The sequence below is a fragment of the Pteronotus mesoamericanus genome, unplaced genomic scaffold, assembly GCF_021234165.1.
Source record: "Pteronotus mesoamericanus isolate MK-2021 breed Mesoamerican mustached bat unplaced genomic scaffold, CSHL_Meso_final contig_33, whole genome shotgun sequence".
Lineage (NCBI taxonomy): Eukaryota > Metazoa > Chordata > Mammalia > Chiroptera > Mormoopidae > Pteronotus > Pteronotus mesoamericanus.
This window is the reverse complement of record NW_026555135.1, coordinates 14,180,245-14,198,991: the sequence shown is the minus strand read 5'-3', so window position 1 is coordinate 14,198,991 and position 18,747 is coordinate 14,180,245. Positions and strand designations below refer to the sequence as shown.

Sequence of the window (18,747 nt, the reverse complement as noted above, 5' to 3'; positions counted from 1 at the left end):
GCTGGAAGAAAGATATCTCACAATCCAGAATTCTGAAGGATACCAGGTTGCAATGCATTGGGTAGATTAAATGGAATGAGAGTTCAAAGGAAGGAGCAGAGGAAAGAAGACCACAAAGCGCAAAGGGATGAATGAAGAAACTGGAAGCAGTGTGGGAAAGAGGCAGGAAGCATGCTGTCATAGGGGCTACAGAAACCGTGGTCTGTTATCAACAGGGTCCGTGTCTCAGGCAGAGTGAATCTGGCAGTTGTACTTGGGCAGCTCCAAGGCAGGTGGGCTCCAAAGAGAATTCAGTCTGCTGCCTGGCAAAGGCAAGTCAGCTTTTTAGCCTGGTCTCCAGGAGGCCAAGGGAGCAATGGGAACCCAGAGAGAAAGGATAGCTTCCGGTTCGAGTTTCTCAGTTTGTGAAACACCTGCTGCAGAATCACTTTGGAGAACGGGATGTAGAAGACTTGGACCTGTAAAACACATAGATTCTTAGAACCCAATCCAAGCAATTTGAATCCCCTGGGAACCTCCTTAGGATATTTGACAAATGCCCTCCATGAGTCTAATGCACAATTAAGTTTAATAACCACTTGCTGAGATGATAAGATTGGGTGGCCAAGGCGTTTAGTCTACAGACTGCCCAAGGTCTATCTCTTGGTCACAGCGCATAGAACAGAGCTTTCTGGACATAATAGACCCCTTGTAACAGAGATCTCAGATCCCTTTGTGAGAAAAATCATACCAGGATCTCTTCATACACCATCCCCGAAGGTCCTGCCACAACCTGCAACCATACATAGCTTCAGAGGCTGTTTCGTCTTTTTTTTTTTTTTTTTCCTCATTCAGGTGCTGAAGCACCAATAACATCTCCACCAGGGCAGCTTTCAGTCCCAGGGTGGAACCAAAAAAGAATTGCTTGGGCGAAGAAAGAGGGAGAAAGGCCCTAAGAAATCATGTCAGTAGACAACACTCAAGACCCTATTGAAAGCAATATGCCAGGTGTCAAAGGCAATATACTACATGCTCCCTCAAAGAATTTTTCAAGTTTTAAGCCTAAAAATAAATTTGTGAGGAAAATTTCTGTGAAGTAAAAAGGTTCTAATTAATTAGACATTCCTGTATGTGTTCACTGAATTTGTATTTTCCAGCAGATAAGCCAGAGTAAGTGAAACCATTTTCAAAGTCAGGAATTCATACAGAAATCCCTAGTTATAATACACCACCGATTGACTTGCAGAATCAAAACTGAACTGAAAGCACTGGGTACTTCCTGGTAACCCTTGACTCTTATCCATTCTCTCTAACTCAGTTAGTGATTTGAGGTCCTAGTTCTCCTGTTTCCTTTCAGAGGCTGCCAGCTGTAGGAAGCTTTTGGCCGGTACCAAGCTCTTCCGCACGCAGCCACAATACTGCAAGCCCTCCCTTCTATGTTTGCAGTATAACCAGCTGTTGCACTCTCGGGTGGTCTCAGAACTACTGCACAATCCCCATAAATACTTCTTCATCCTTACTAATATCCCCTTTGACCACTTTCGTGGAAATGATAAACAGAAAGCTAGATACAAGAAAGCAGACACTAATGCAAAACAAAACAAGAAAGCAAATGCCACTTCCAAGATCTCTTTCCCTGGTGATCTTTTCATGCCCTATTTCCTGAAAGAGCAAGGAAAGCTCTTACCAATACAAGCCCCATAACCACCAACCACTTGGGAAGCCCGCCAGGGGGGACCACGCTGAGTCACCTCTCTTCTCCCTTTTCTCACCAGCTCCAATGGAAAATCCGTCACGTGGGCCCAGAACGAGAGGAGCGGCCGGGGGCAGCACCTGTGGCAGCGGCTATCCATCCACATCAACAAGAAGGAGAATCCTAACCAAACGGCGGTCATCAAGCCCTTCCCCAAGAGCACAGAGAGCCGCAGTCTGGGCGCGGGCAGCGCCGGCGCCAGCGCGGGGGTCACAGGAGGCGCGAGCTGCGCTGCCGCGGGCCCGGGCAGCTCCGAGCCCCCCGACGCCAGCCCCAAAGCGCTGTACGACGTGGCAGAGGCCGAGGAGCAATTCCCGGCGTCCGCGGGTCCGCGCTCGCCGTCGCCCATCAGCACGCTGAGCCACCCCGCGGGCTCGGCCAGCCGCACGGAGGACGACGTGCCATCGCTGCACTCGGAGCCCGCTGCGCGCAGCAGCTCCTCGCAGGGCTCGCTAATGGAGCAGATCAGCAGCGTGGTGACCCGCTTCACCGCCAACATCAGCGAGCTCAACTCCATGATGTTGTCCACCGCGGCTCCGGGGTCCAGCGTGGGCGCCCCGCTCTGCTCGTCCTATCTGATCCCCAAAGAGATCCAGCTGCCCACAACCATGACGACGTTCGCCGAAATCCAGCCTCTGCCTGCCATCGAGGTCACGGCTGGCGCGCAGCCCGCTGCCGTGGCGGCCTCACCGCCTGGGGGAGCTGCCCTAGAGACCCCCGCGGCCGTGCCTGAGGCTGCGACGGGCAAGCAGGACCTGGAGGAGTTGGTGGCTCTCACCCCGCCGTCCCCTTTCAGAGACTCGGTGGATTCGGGGAGTACAACCCCCAACTCGCCAGTGTCCGAGTCGGCCCTCTGTATCCCATCGTCTCCCAAATATGACACACTGATCATAAGAGATTACACTCAGAGCTCCTCGTCTTTGTGAATGTCTTTGGAAACCACTCTGGGTTCCGCAAATGAAGCCAAGAAGCTGGTGTTCACACAGTGACAAGCGTAGTCTCCTGGTTAAGATCTGAGAGGTGGAAGATGCCGAATGGAACCATGAGATTAATAGTGCTATTTAACATCAGCCGACGAAGACACCAACTACAAATATTTTGGCAGATTTTCTTCTAGTGGCCTTAGAAAACACAGGCTTTTAAGAAACACTGCTAATTTTTGAGGGCTAACAGGAGTCTATTGAAACAGTTACATACCAAGTGCTTTGCTCTAGGGAAGCAATGAGTGTGAAACAGCATAATGGAGGGGGGAAAAGCGTAGGTGATAAGCAACTGTAAAAAGTTTCGTTTGTTTACTTTAGTTCTTTTCCCAGAAGATTCTTTGATTCACCAAACATGAATGTACATTTTCTAACAAACTCAAAATCTGGGACCAAAACATCAACCTATCTTTTTTTTTTTTTTCCTTTCTTTCTGCTTCCTTTTAAAGACTTTGAAAAGTTATACAATGGGCCCGGTATTTACTGAGGCGTAGCGAGTTTGTCGGAGGCGTAACACACGACCACAAGAGTGGTGTGCTGATGTCTGTAGGGCTTTTAACCAGAGACTTACTTTCCTCTCCAATTTGTTTGTGAAATCCTCTTCCAAAAGCCTGCAACTGGAATTCCACCTAGTTATTTCAATTCACCTCCATTAACCAAGAAAACCAGTGGAAGATTTCTTGACTATTTCACCATGTTGCCAATCAATACTGGAGTAGCAAAAAATATTTTCTGGAATACTGTTTTGTAATTCCCTCATTGGGGTGCGTTGTGTAGCTGGAAATTCTCTTTATAATAATAATTCTTAAGCTCCAGCTCGGCTATCTCTTTCATGAAATGTGGCCACTCCTCCTTATGAATGCTGTTCCGTTAGCATTGCCAGCTAAAATATTAACATGCATTTGGGCTTCTTCATTACTTTCTTTTGAGAACCTGATGCACAAAAACCTCTGTTCTTTTCAAGTCCCACCACTGGAAGAATGGTTCATAGACCCAATGAAGACTGTCACGACTGGAGAGACTGTTGTTCAAAACTTAACACAGTCTTAATACACTGGAAATCTCAAACTGTGTCAAGTCGGATTAGCAGAGATTTAGCCATGCCAGGGAGCAGTGATTTTAACTTTTCTTGGCTGCTGAAACAGGGCAGCTATGAACTATGACAAATGTAGATTTTTCAAAGCAATACAGAATACTAAAACAGAGGAACCTTAATGAATATAAGTATACAATCCTTCTTAGCCATTCCAAAAAGAGACAAAGCAATTACTAATATTGTCCTTTTTAAAATAATTATTAATATGATTTTGTGCACTTCATACTGTCACTTTTTAAATACTGCAGAAAAGAGATTTAAAGTTATAATAGAAATACATATGCTTTGATGGGCTCATAGAGACATCACAGCTCAAGGCCTGCATCCACTGTCATCTCTTCCTCCCATTACGGCTATCCTCAGGTGCCAAGCGTTTGTGATTTTTAAATAAGGATAGTAATAAAAGGAGGAGGTGTCCTATAAATTTAAAGTTCAGTTGACCCAGCCTTATACTAAAGATAGCCTTATGAAAAAGATTTTCCTCTGAGGCAGAAGTATATTTTTGGCAGAGGGAAAAATAAGTATAACCTTTTACTTTTTGTTCAATACCTTTATTTTGTATGTGTTTTTTTATTTTACATCTACTTAAAAAAAGGCATTAAGAAATGGAAATACATCCATTGGCATAATTTATCCTTCATATTTAAAAGCTATATTAAATAGGCTGCTGGATTTCCCTTTCCTGATACCTGTTCTAATATTAAATTTTAAATGAAATCTCCCAATATAAAATATTAAAAGCCAACATTAATTTACTAAAATATATATTTAAAAATTAAACTTCCCATGACAGATTTGAAGAAACATCATCAGAGTACCCTGATCCCAAATACAATAATGAGACTCTTGAAACAGAGTGAATATAACTAAGTATTTTGGTTTCATTGAAAGCAAACGTCTGCCTCTACTTGAAAAACAAATGTAAATATTTTGAAGTATTACTATCCCTGGATCCTCATCAAAAGGGTGGCATTCACCTGAGGATTACTATCTTTATTTCTTAGGCATTGAAATCTTTCTAAATATGCTTTACTGTGTAAGTTCTAAAATTTGTTTCATAAAACCGTTAAGTTCAATTTTATTCTCTAGTATAATTAAGTTTCACTGTATTGACCAATAGAACATTTTTTTAACTTTCTCCATAGTGAAATTCCTTTTTTAACTTTTTAGTAACACTTTTCTTTTAAAAGTATGCTAATTTATGTGAAAATGTATTAGAAATTAAAAGTCAATGCAAAAAAATCACCATGTAATAATTCCACATGAAATTACAATCAGCTATAAGAAAACTAATTAATCCAATTAGAAGAGAACAAAATGTATTTTTCTCTGTATTTCTATACCCTTTGCCACTTCATTCTATACATTGTATAATACATATTATTACTAATGCTCTCTTGAGATCTTTTATTTTGGAATGATGCTAACTCTCTTTTTGCTAGTTCTCATACCAGGTTCCAAGTAATAAATCTTCAATACAAAGAGAACTGAATATTCATTCTAGAGCTAGAATATGAACTTCACAATTCATTTGGGTACCTATTTTCATTGAATTTCCTTGAAAACTATCTGTTCCTGGTGCCCAGTGATAATTCAGTTGGAACTAAAGGGAAGGGGAAAGTACAGTGAAATGCTAAAGTTCAGACAAGTGACCCTAAAGGACAGTTTGGTTCCAGAATGAAAAAAAAAAAAAAAAGAAGACCTGGTTTGATCAAGTAATATGGACTCTCTAAGCAGTCCACCCATTCTTCGATTTTGGGAGAGGAGTGGGGTCAGCCTGAGAAGAGCGTATCTGAACTGGAAAGAGCCGTCTGTCTAGATTAGGGGTAGGAAGCAGAAGGAGAGTACAAAAAGGAGAACCCGATGAAATTTTACTGAAGCAAAGGAAAAAGCAAACCCCCAAATGTACTAAGCCTTGATAGTAACAGTCTTTCCCAAGCTACTGCTGTTACCAGCAAATGATCAGAAGGACTAGGAGCTATTTCTGACTGTAAATGAATTGTATAATGGCTCTGCTGCAGTTCTGTGACTTCCAAACCAGGAATTAAACACTTACTAAGAAAAAGAAAAAACAAAAAAAACATTTCCTATGCTAGTCTCCCAGCAAAATGTACATGTTTTGGAGACTTCAAAGTATTATCTGAGTTCACATTTAGCCACAGCTTATTAATAACCCTCAAGCTGTCAGAATCTCTATAGTAACCATTTACAATTTTATACTGTGAAAAAATATAGATCAGTGAAAAGCATAAAGATTCATTAGAATTCACTTTAAGGAGGGTCTAAGGCCTGGGAGATTCTCTACTATCTGTTGAAGAATGAGGCATGTATAAATAGTTAGCTGAATTTCACTGATCTTCCCAATGTGAACAAATATACTATGTATATTGTGTGTATTTCTAGATTTCAATGGCAGCTGCTGGTGGTGTTGTAATTAGAAATCTATATAGAATATAGATGTTTTAGGGAGATGGTGCCAATCCTAAAAGATTTGTGTGGGCTACAAGTGCTTGTACTTACTTTTTGCACTTATAACTGATTTGGTTTTAAAATTGTGTGCGTGTATCTGTTCTTTTTCTGTTGTTGCAGCTTGTACTATTAAAACAATAGAGAATGTTAAATTATTTTGATGTGAATTGCAAATGATTTTTTTCATAAAGTTTAACATTTTTATCAGCATTGTTTCGCTTTATACTTGTATAAACGTTTTATTTTAGCATTTTAAAGTACACTTGCCTGGTTCTCAGTTGTCTAAATTATGTTATAGTTGATGTTTGTGAAGTCAGTTGCTTTTTGAAAAATATTAAAAAAGAAACTATGATATGACTTTAAGATTCTTCCCCTGAAATGTTTAGAATGTTGTCTTAATAGTGTTTTCTAAGACCCAAGAAGTCATACTCTAAATCTTAAACCCTGAATGATCTACACATTTGAATTATGGGATTTACAAAGTACTAGTCTGCAGACAATAGATTAAAATGAAAATATAAACCTAATCACAAACCAACCAGAGATGCTGTACCCAAAGATATCTGCAAACACCTTTCAAGGCATAAATACTCTTTTTAAAAAACAAGGAAGTAGCCCTGGCTGGTGTGGCTCAGTGGATTAAAAAACAAGGAAGTATGTAGGCAATGTAGCTTGTGTGTGTGTGTGTGTGTGTGTGTGTGTGTGTGTGTGTGTGTGTCTGGAAATATAAGTACCAATTATTGTATATAGTTCCACAGTCATCTGTGTAGATAGAGGTAATATCACAAAGATAATAAAGATTTTAGTATGTGTAGATATAGATGTATATGAATATACACACATCTATATAAATATTTCATTTTTTAAGTCCATCTATACATGTTTTTCTTTGTGTATATGTGTTTCTGTGTGCATGTATGGGCATATCTACATAATTTTCTCAGAAAAAAATTTCCTTAGCAAATCACTTTTTACTTTGATAGATTCTTAAGCAAATTTACAGTACCTGGACACAAATTAGTTAAAACCTAAAAGCAAAATATGGGTTATTTAATGTGTGGAAGAGAAAGACATGGTAGATTTTAAAAAAACAGAGTCCAGCACAAATAATGCCTCTTTTTATTACAAAATCATAAGCATGTAATTCTGTAACATAACAGTATCACACTCAAGCACACCACAAGACATTGTCAGTGAAATGTTCAAATTAAAACTATAAATTATTACACGCATATTATCTCCCTACTAACCATACTCAAGCAGGCACTACTTCTGCCTGACCCTGTATAGCTTCTCTCTTTCCTTACATTGTGTTATTTATTAACTTCCAATATGCACATAGAATCTTATAGTACATATAAAAATTGATACAAAAATGTTTGATCTTAAAGAAACCATTGTTTTGTGCTTTTTCAGAATTTCCTGCTTTCGCATCTCTATTCTGATGTAATACAAATGGGCATATGTTTATATAAACTTGAGGTTAGAGGTGAGGTATCTGGACCACATACAGAAAATTAACTTCTAAAGATCAAAAGAGTCTTGTGAGACTCCACAGAATCATGGAGGGTCAGTCAAACCAGCTATAAAATGGCATTGAATTAAAAGTCAGGATCTATTACCCTGTCCTGTAAGATCTTGGATATGTTGACTTCTCTATAACTCAATCCCCCTTTCTTTAAAAGCAGAAGTGAGTTACAATAAACTGTGAGATTTCTTTCATTTCCATCACTCCTGGTACATGATATATATTCAATAGATTGTATCTATTATTAGTGGCAATATATACAGTTCATATTCAGCAGGCAGCTTAGATGTGTTATGTTCAATATTGTGGAGCTAGAACTAATTCTTGTCCAACTTAAAGCATACATCATTTGGAGGGAAGGCTATTGACATTTGAACTCATGCAACCTTGGAACTATCCATCTAGAATGACTTAGAAAACTAACCTTTAATACCACGGAAAGAATGTTTTTCTTCTTTTGTAATCTATGCTGGCCAGTCTTTTTGTTTTACTCTATGTGAATAAATTTTAAAATGCAACCAATTCTCAAACATTTACTTTTTTTAGGGTAGATAGGTAACTAGACAGGAAGGGAAATAGATAGAATTATATTAATAAAGTTATCTCCTAAACAAAAGCATATTGTTTACAGTTTTTTCTGTAAGTATTTTTTCAAAGTATTTCAAAATTTGGAATCAGTGACTACATTTTAGACAATTTATTTTTATTTTTATTTTTTAAGAGAGAGGGCAAGGTGGGGATAAAGAGAGGAAGATAAACATCGACATGAGAAAGAAACATGGATTGGCAACCCAGGCATGTGCCCTGACCAGGAATTGAACAAGAGACCTTTCAGTTTGTGAGACAATGCTCAACCAACTGAGACATGCCAGTGTGAGCTGCTTATTATTTTTTAAAAATTTAAATAGTTAAATTCTATAAAGAAAACCTCTAGAATTGGCTTCTCCAGGCGGTCTTAGAATCCTAAACCAAAAGTATTTATAGGAAAACTTAGCTTGACCTCAACAGGAATAAATATTTTTGAGTAGCTTTTACTCCAGACTGAAGACTTTTTTTTTTGCCAGGACATATAAGTCTTTTTTTATGTGTGTGACCTATATGAATATTTATATAAACAGGCTAATTATGTATCATATAGATCAGACACATTTGGCTTATTTACATATAGCTCATCTTTTTACTTATTGGCATAAAATAAAGCTTCTTGTAACTATATTCCTATAACTGGATAAATCTCATATAACAAATTATATAAATCATATATTCATGTAAATTACATAATATAGTAAATTGGCTTTTCTGAACTACTAAATATTAATAGGTGTTTCATAAAAGTTTTTACAATTTAAAAAATTTACAAAACATAACTCCAAGTTAAACTGCTGATTTCACCTCAGAACTTGCCAGTCTTTAGAATAGGAAAATATGCATTAACTCTAAAAATCTTTTTCTTAAGATTGTATTTATTTACTTTTTGAGAGAGTGGAAGGGAGAGAGAAAAAGAGGGAGAGAAACAACAATGTGGGAAAGAAACTTGGATCAGCTGCTTCTCGCGCACTCCCACCGCGAACCCGGTTCACCCAGCCCACGCAGGTACCCTGACCAGGAGTCAAACCAGGGGCACTCCGGTTTGTAGGACAATGCCCAACCCACTGAGCCTCACCAGTCTGTGCTTTTGCCTTCTTTCCCTTCACTTTCCTGCCTTTCCTTCCTCTTTCCTGTACCCTATCTTTTCCTTCATGAGTAGTCTTCTCAGAGTAGTTTTATGGAACACATAATTTAAATGTACTTTTTCTTTTAGTCTTAAAAATTAATTGCTATTTCCATAAGGACCTCTATAGGCTTTTTGAGTAGAAAATATGAATTGATACAGTTATAGCATAACTTTCAGAGTCATTTCACTGAACTGTGGGAAGTCTTGCTTAGTTTTATTATTCACTTTCTCCCCATTTCCTGACTTCTCAGAAATCTACCAGCACATTTACTTTATTCTCAGGGATCACCTGAGGCTTTTCGTTTCTTTTCTTTCTTTTTCTTTTTTTTCATCATATATGTGGGATGCTTCCCGTAAATCCAACAGCCTCAGATGGAGCAATATGTGAGATAGTAGCATTCATTGTCAATGTTGAGTAGTCAGTGAATTGCATTCCAAGAGCAGAACCAAAATGAAATATTTAGAGGACTCAACCATTGTAAACACCAACAATAATCAAATATATTTAAAGGTTTAAACAGAGAATAGACATTCTTTTCATCATTTATGAAACATTCAAAAACATTAATCTTGGATTTGATGACAAAGGAAATTTTAATAAATTTCAAAAAACAAAAATTATAGGCTACATTCACTGATGTAAAAACATGCAATTTTTGAAATTAAATATACATACACAAAATAGATCTGTTCATTTGGGATCTTTCCCTAAGTGGTTTTTTTGGGGATGAGGAAGAAAATCTATCTAAAATCACAACTTACTTAAAAATGAGCATTATTGTGTACCTTACATATTAAAATCTGCATAACAGCCAAACTGTAGTCCAAAGAAAATATTTTACTCTAAACGCATACATTTTTAAAAAGACAAAATAAATTAAATATTCAAATGAACATATTTTAAAATAAACAATAAAAACAAAATATACAAATTCACATTAAGTCAAAATTAATAAAGAAAACAAATAACTAACAAAAACTTAAAAAATATTATTAAAACCTCTCTTTTAATTTGAAAAGAGCAGTACATTGACATTCATTGAGATTCATTAAACATAATAGAAAAAAAGAAAGAAACCACAATTAACATTAGCAATAATAAAGGAGTCATAGCTACATGTAAGGATATGCATATATGAAACTAATACATCTGGGAGTATATATCAAATGAATATTATTCTAGAAAAATATAAATTATCAGAGAAACAAAAAATAAGTAGAAAACTCATACCAATAATGACAGAATGTGATTTTAAAAAGGAGATTTTAAAATAAGTCTGAGAAGTATAAACCTAAATATTTTGCAAGTGAATTTCATCATGGTATATAATGGTATATAAATATCCAGTTTGTTGTATATGATCGAAATTCTTTCTCTTTTAAGGCTAAATAACAATCTATTATATTTATACACCATGCAATATTTATACACCACATTACCCATTCATCCATTGATGGACATTTGTTTCCATATCTTTAGCTATTATAAATAACTAAAAAAGAAACATTTCAATACATGTTCCCCATGACCCTTCTTGAGAGTTCTAGCCAACCTCATTCTTCTTCCCCTAGTTCTCACTGGGAAGTCTGTGCTTTTATCGGCAGGCGGAGCAGGCTGCTTGAGGTTGGCAGGTGGTGTGTGTAGGGTGTGTGAAGTGGTAGGAGTCGTGGGTCCCCTTACCAGGGGACATGCTTCATGGGCTTGAGGGCGAGAACGCCCCCAGGTAGAGGATAATCATCTCTGGCTGATTTCCACCTGGCCGAAGGTCTTGCCATTGCGGACGTCCACCAACTCCCGCGAGATGATCACGTCCCGTGGGGGCTCCTTCCCCACCTGAGGCTTCCCCGTGGGCCACGTCTCCTCCTTGGGCTTGTGCAGGCGCTTCAGCGGGGAGCGCGGCTCCCATCTCAAGCCAGGGTTTAGGTGCCACCGGACTCCTAAAGAGTCTGCATCAGCTGCTCTGCTCCTGGGACTGGTACCCCCGGCTTGTCGAAGTCATCACCCAGGTAGGTGAGCTTGCAGAAGGTCCGCTTCTCCCGCTGCTCCACTTCCACTGTCGGCTTTTCAGAAACCTTTTTGCTGTTGTTGTTTCCATTAAATCTATTAAATTTCTTTTAACGCAAAAACTTAAAAAGAGGAAAAATATTCATTCTCAGTTCTCCCACAGTTTTCATCCCTCCCTCTTGCCCACACAACTCCTGACCCATTTCCTAGGGGCCAGTTTCTGTTTACTGAACCTGTTTACTGCCATTTTCAGAGAAAACAACCAGAGCCAGGGATGCAGGGGAACGAGGCTGGACTCGGACGGCAGGACTGATCCACCAAAGGCAGGCCAGGTGGAGTTTCACAGAATTCAGACGAAAAGGCTGGTGGCCTCACCATGTGTGTTCTAAAGTGAGCTGGAGAAGAGATATGGTGGGCCCATCTGAGGCTTACAGGACCTCAGGGGCCTGTGCCAAACTCCAGTACTCAACACCTGGAGAAGAATGGGGAGGACCAAGGAGACAGTCTTGTGGAAAGTTTCACAATTCTCCCATGTTGGGAGGTGGGGAAAGTCTAGAGGCACCAGGAGCCTCACTCATTTCATCAGAAAAATTTAACTCCAGTGTTGTCAAGTCCCCCGCACTGAGAAAGGTTATGAGGGGATGAGCAGCTGGTAAGAATGACACGTGTGGGTTCCTGATACTTTCATTCAGAATGTTAAACACAAGTATTAAGCACTGAGTTCCTTTTGACTGCTTTTCAACCCAATATTGGTTTGAACATAAAGATGTCAGGTTTAATTTAGAAACAAATCATGAACATTATAAATATATGCAATTTGATTTTTAAACTCCAAATATACTTCCTAATATCAGATCATGAAGCATGATTTTTGCCATAATATGTGGTGCTATTTCAACCCACCTTTAGATTACATTCACCAAACATGAAATAATCTCACATCTTACTTGGTTACCAAAACATGATTTTTTCTTCCAATATAATTTGAGTACATTTTAAGGAGCTTTTTGACAAATGGAAAAGAGTTGAAATATGTCTTTATATATAATTCATTTAAACAAGAAATTATGGATGTCTGCTACATGCCAGGGCTCTTTTCTAGATTCTGGGAGTCGAGCAAAGAACAAGTTACTGTTTGCATGGAACTTACTTTTTATTATGTGTATGAATATGTGTATGCTGGCAGAAGAGACAACAAACAAAAATTTAAAAACAAGATTTAAAACTTTAGAAACAAAGATGTAAAAAAAATGTAAGAAAGTAAGTGCTGTGGAGAAAGATAAAACAGGTAAGGAGACAGAAATTCAGGAACAGGAAGTAATTTTAAATAAGCTCATCAGAAAGTATCTTGCGTCTAGGTATATCTGAGCAAAGACTTAAAGGAAGTGCAGAAGCAAATCATGAAATTATCTATGGAAAGCATTTGCCAAGCAGAGTAAATAGTAAATGCAAAGGCCCTGAGGAAGGAGTAAGCCTGGAAATGTTAGGAACTGCAACAAGTCTAGTGTGGCTCAAGGAGACTGATCCCGGAGTAGGGTAGGAAGAGTTCATGTCATTAAGCCCAGAGACAACACATATGGAACCTTTTAAGCCATTATGTGAAAGTTGGCTTTTATGCTGAGCATTTTGAGCAGAAGAACATTCTCTGATTTATGTTAAGAGGAACAGTGTGAAAGTCCGGGAATAAATTATTAGAAGCAGGAAGACTACTAAGAAGCTATTGCACTTAAGGGACAAGAAAATGATGGTGACTTACAGAGCATGGCAGTGGCAGTGGAGGTCGTGAGAAGTGGTCATAATTTACATACATATTTGCAAGATATACTCATCAAGATTTGCTGATGGACTGCATGTGGGCTATTAAAGAAAGAGGAATTGAGAATGATTCCAAGTTTTTTGGACCAGGATGCACCTACCCCGAATTGAATTAGAAAGGCTATATAGTTGGAGCAGATTTTGGAGGGAGGATCAGAACGTGTCGAATTTGGGATGTCTTTTGGGAAATATGGTTGGGTATTAGAGTTTGGAGCTCAAGAAAGAAGTCTAGGCTAGACCTATAAACCATGTCAATTACTTATAGTAAGAACAAATTCTATTATGTAGTACGTAATTTTACATAATATGTAGCGCAGCGCAACATGTAGCGGGGGTGCCGCCGTGGGTTGCTGCTCCTCCCCAGCTCTGGGCAACAACTGCCGTGGGAGACAGAGCATGTGGTGGGGAGTGTGGCACTCCTGGATCTGAGGGTTACCATCTGGGGCCGGCCGAGATGGGAGCGGGGACTCTGAATCCCGCAGAGACTGTCCCAAGGGTGTCACGGATAGGGGGGATAAACGAGTCATCCCAAACACGTCTCTGTTTGCCAGGAGACGGGACATGGCACATCCCTCTAGTGGGGAAGGCTCAGAGTCCCTTTGTTCAAAGGCTTTTATTGAAAAGGTTATCAGTGGTGCTAGGTAACAGGAAAGCACAGGTTTATCTAATTACATCCATATGTTAATGTTTACAGAGACTAGTTGAGGTTTTGAAAAAAACAAATGGCAGGAACACACCGATTTATGTGGGTCCGAGAGGAAACTAGTAAACAAGAGAGACAACTACGTAGTAAACATAAGAGTGCCTAAGGGTATAGGGTTAGGGTCTGTGAATAATTTTCACAGCATGAGTTGGCTGTAGCTTCTTAGGGAAAAACTTTAAATCACACTTTAAAGAATCTAGTTTCAGGCCTGATTTCCCTGGGAACCGCCAGATCTGGTTTAGGAATGACTCAGGTATTGCTTCGAGCCTGAGCCAGGCCCGGCGTGAGGGGAGGGGGCGGGGGGCAGCGGGCGCGGCGGGGGGCGGGGTGTGAGCCGCCAAGAGACAAGGAGACTTCTTTCGGATAGAATGAGGACTCCAGCCACGTCCAAGCCAAGCTGAGGGGTGGGGGCTTCTTTTGCCCTTTCTCTATGTCCCCCAATTTCTTGTCGGCTTCCCATTCTGATCAATGTCTGGCTTAGATTGTTGTCTCTGCATGAGATAACCTACCCGTTATCAACAAGCGACCATCACAGGGCAAAGCAGAGAGGCAGGAGCTATGCCCCTGCCAGGGAGCACAGGTTATGTCTCCTCGGGGGCCTATTTCCCCAAGGTGTCCCTAATTATTTCCAGCCTTGAGGCCCTCCAGCCTGTCGGCGGGGTTACAGTTCCTGAAAGCAGACATGGCGTTTCCCAACAATAATATGCAAAGATCAAAAATAAATTATTTAATATAAAATTACTCATCATTTACTACCTGAAAATTTTGAATTTTTTCTAATTCTAAGAAGGATGTTGTGAAATTACATATTTGTGAAAGGTGTTCACAAATTAAAGATTGAAAAATACTATATTTCCCTAATATATTTCTATATTATCCCTCTGGTTAATTAAAAATCACTGAACTTCATAATAGGGATGGAAGCTTTAAATTACACCTACTTCAGCAATAATATTTCACATCTAAAAAATGGAACTTCTGTGTGATAGGTGAGATAGGCCTGACTAATAAGTACTTCAACCTTTGTTCTGACTCAAAGGCAAAATTCAGAGCCAGTTTAACTTACACTGTTTCTTCAAACTGCCCTCTGTAACCTGAGGCCTCTGCATAAATATTAAGCAAGATGGTCATTGGTATAACATTCTCTGGACTTTTCTTTAAAACTATGAAGCTGGTCAACAGGAGACCTGACACTCAAAACCTTCTCTGATTCCAAGATCCAAGACACGTCTTGTCTCATGAGACTTGGCTCTGATGCTTCTCTCCAGAATAGCCCATAGTTGAGCCCCAGACCTCATTCCAGGCCCAGGCAGTATCTTAAGAAGAGCAAGCAGATAGCTTATGGTGTTCACTTAACACAGGACAGGGCAAAATAATGCTATTTCATCCAGGAGAACAGAACACCTTGCCCTGGGACAGGCTCACCTGAACAATAAGGGCCACTGAAACCCTTAAGACGTACCCAAACCAGTAGTGGGGGTTGTGGTTGTCTGGGAAAAGTTCCTAGAGAAGGTGATTCTGGAGGTAGGACTTGAAGTACTACAAGGCACAGGGTATTCTTGACAAAGGAAATAGTACATAAAAATGCACAAGTGTGAGGTTCTACCATCTGCGATAGACATGAGGGTTTTGGTAGTACTCAAGCCTAGTGTTCTTATGAGGAAGTGTCAAGAAAGTGACTAAGAAGTTTACAAAATAAAAAGAAAGAAAAGCTTGTATTCTTTGCTAAGGAGTTTAGAGTTTATCTTTAAGGTGATAAGGAGCCATCAGATGGTTTTAAGAGTGAATTGACAGGAATACATTTTTGTAAAATATAATCGTAACTGAGCACAGTGGAGAAGGATGGGGAAGGCAGGCTAGGGGCAGATGGATCCATTAGGAGGCAATCTACTTGACAAATAATGAGAGCAGAAACTGAGCAGATGGTGAAGAAGTGATGATTTTAGGAAACATTATTAAAGAGAATTGATAAAAATTAGTAGCTGGCTAAATGAAGTGAGTAAAATGAAGAGGGCTACGATGACACTCAGGTGTCTGGTGTGGTGCTTGATAGAGAATAGTACCAACCACTGAGTCAGGCCACACATTGGGAGGAACAGGTTTGTGAGGAGTTCTGTTTTGGAGCTGAGATGACTGTGAAACTATAGTAACATGTCTGGTATGCCTTGGATAATGGGGGCAGAGCTGAAGAAAGAGGAAAATTAAGAGTCTCAGTAGGAAAAAGGTAGCCAAGATTTCTAGGTCTTTGTGGTCTAGACCAGGATTAGGCAACTAACTAGAGATTGGAACTGAAAGGGCAAGATGAGAAAGGGTTCACTAAATGGGTGAGAGCTGCAGCTGTACTAGAGGACAACCTGAAAGGTGCTGTGGCCTTTGGGAGCTGGGAAATGCCACATTCCCTTTCTTCAAAGCAGCCTACCTTTCAGATGGGCTATCTAGGCCTATGGCAATTGAGTACATGAGATATACTTACTCAGGCGAGGGTAGTCAGTCAATTCTCACAGCTTGTCCCTTGCATCAGCATAGGAAGCCTGCCCTGCTAATAACACTTTGACCAGCTCTCCTTGGATTATTAGAGCATTACATTTCTAAGCAACTCTGACAACTGTTCACATAATTCTAATTACCTGATAACCAAGGCAATCAGCTAAACCTATAAATCATTAAAATTAGAAAGGACTATAGAGTTGAGCTTCTAAAGTTTCTTATTTCCACATCTCTGGACGTGCATGTATCTAGGACCTAACGTTGTGAAGGGAACATAGGGAACTAGAGAACAAACTGTAAGGCATTTATTTCATATTAAAAAAATCACACATACATTATGGGATAGGATGCAAATAAATCCGTGTGAATTTTAAAGATAAAACAGATGATAACAGTGAAGTAATTTCATGTTCTGCTTCCATGAGGAAGTTTGAGAAGCATTATTTCCAGTTGTCATTCACCTTGATTTGGGAGTCCATAAATCAAACTCTGCCATTTAAAGTTTTCATGACCTTGGGCAAATTATTAAAATTCTCAGAGCCTTGGATGTCTTATTTGTCTCAGGATGATAATATCTAACACAAGCATTACTATGGGGATTAAATGAAATAATTTGTTATGACTAGCATAGTGCTTGACAACACTAAGTATGCACTCTTCATTCTCAGCTCTTCTTGCACTAGAGATGAGGTTACTGAGTGTGTTACTGATTTGTCCAACAGTTAGTTCATTGAGGAGTGAGAACCAAAAGAGGGAAAGATTGAGCATCTGCTTTGTGTCTGTGACTGGACATGGAACATATGTAATGTCATTTAATCCATACAAATGCCCTTATGAATTATATTGAACCCATTTTACGGCCCCCATCCCAGCAGCGCTCTGCTTCTGCTGCAGCACCCTGCTTCTCTTTATTTGGATTTTGCACTTGCTCAACATGTAATTGCATTATCTTCCAAGAAGCCCACCAAGACATTCACATAGAATACACCCTCTTGCTGTAGCCTTTCTTTTGCATACCATGATGACAGGTGACTCCAAAATCATAAATGGATGGAGTTCTGGAAAGGCAGAACTGAGCAGCTGCCAGGCCAAGGTCAGGAAAACACCCAGATTCAAATTTTAGAAGATTGGAATCAGGCTTGAAAATCTCTCCTCTTTCCATCTTCTTTTCTAGAGAAAATAATTTAGGATGGACCCAGATGAGTTTTTCCTTTTTTTAAAATAAAGAAATATACAGCTTCCAGTTTGGAAGACTCTAGCAGCCACGGAGTGAGACATGTATGTAGCAGCATTTCCCTCAGCGTTCTCTAGAGATGAGTCTAACACAATTTTGGCTCAGAAACCCTGGCCAAGGGACTGTAGCTCTGCTAATATCATCCATCTGTGGACAATATGCTAACAAACCGTTCTGCCAATACAATGACAAGGCTGCATGAGATAGTAACTTTACACTAAGGGAGATGGTCCTCTTTCAAGATTATTACATTATGCCCCTTCTTGTCCTACCAGGGACCACTTTGATTATTTTAACTCAATTTTACCAACACATCCCTCTGCTGCTTGGGAAGGGCATACAAATGCAAAGCATCCACAGGGAAATTCAGAACACTGAGAAACATTCAACTATCTGAGCCAGGAAAACAACTCGATATAAATTTACTTTGCTATGCATCTGGTCTTGGCTGAAATGACAAATTGTGTCTGGACATGCAATGTGCAGAGACAAAGAAGAGAGAAAGGAGAAAGCTTAGCAAGTTTTAGTTTTATTTTAGAGTTTTCATTAGATCAAGGATTTGTGAATTTGAGCCAAAATTCTTGGTAAATAAAAGATACAGAGGTTGGCCCAGGTTTTTCAGAGAATCAAGTATGGCAAGTTTTCTAGAAAGAGCAATGAATTAACATGTCCTCAGCTATGTTTACTAGCATTCCCCAGTTCTGCTAACAGAGACGGTCCCCTTAATTCTCAGAATTCTCACAAGCAAGATATTCTTCTTTTGGGGAATAATGGAAGCTAAAGCGAAAAATAAAGTTTACATTTATGAATTGCTAATTAATTTAAATAATAATAAATTCCATCCTAAGTAATATTTGCATGAACTTTTGACAGGAACATGATCAAACAGCTAATATGCTATTATAGAATACCAAAACTTGAACTAGGTCTTCTAATGTCTGGTTCTGATGTAAGGGCTACCTCCGTGACACCCTGTTGCTTTCT

At 39.3% G+C, this 18,747-nt stretch overlaps 1 protein-coding gene across 3 annotated transcripts in view; it reads left to right on the top strand.

Moving 5' to 3' along the window:
- GRM5 (glutamate metabotropic receptor 5) overlaps positions 1-2,973 on the top strand; it is a 451,151-nt gene extending 448,178 nt beyond the window's left edge. For 2 of the 3 annotated variants that reach the window (XM_054576409.1, XM_054576408.1), the window contains one exon: positions 1,755-2,973. In XM_054576409.1, coding sequence (XP_054432384.1) covers positions 1,755-2,658 — 904 coding nt within the window. In that variant the 3' untranslated portion in view covers positions 2,659-2,973. The remainder of the gene's footprint in view (positions 1-1,754) is intronic. The other variant, XM_054576410.1, reaches the window with a different exon arrangement.
- Positions 2,974-18,747: the final 15,774 nt, after the last annotated feature.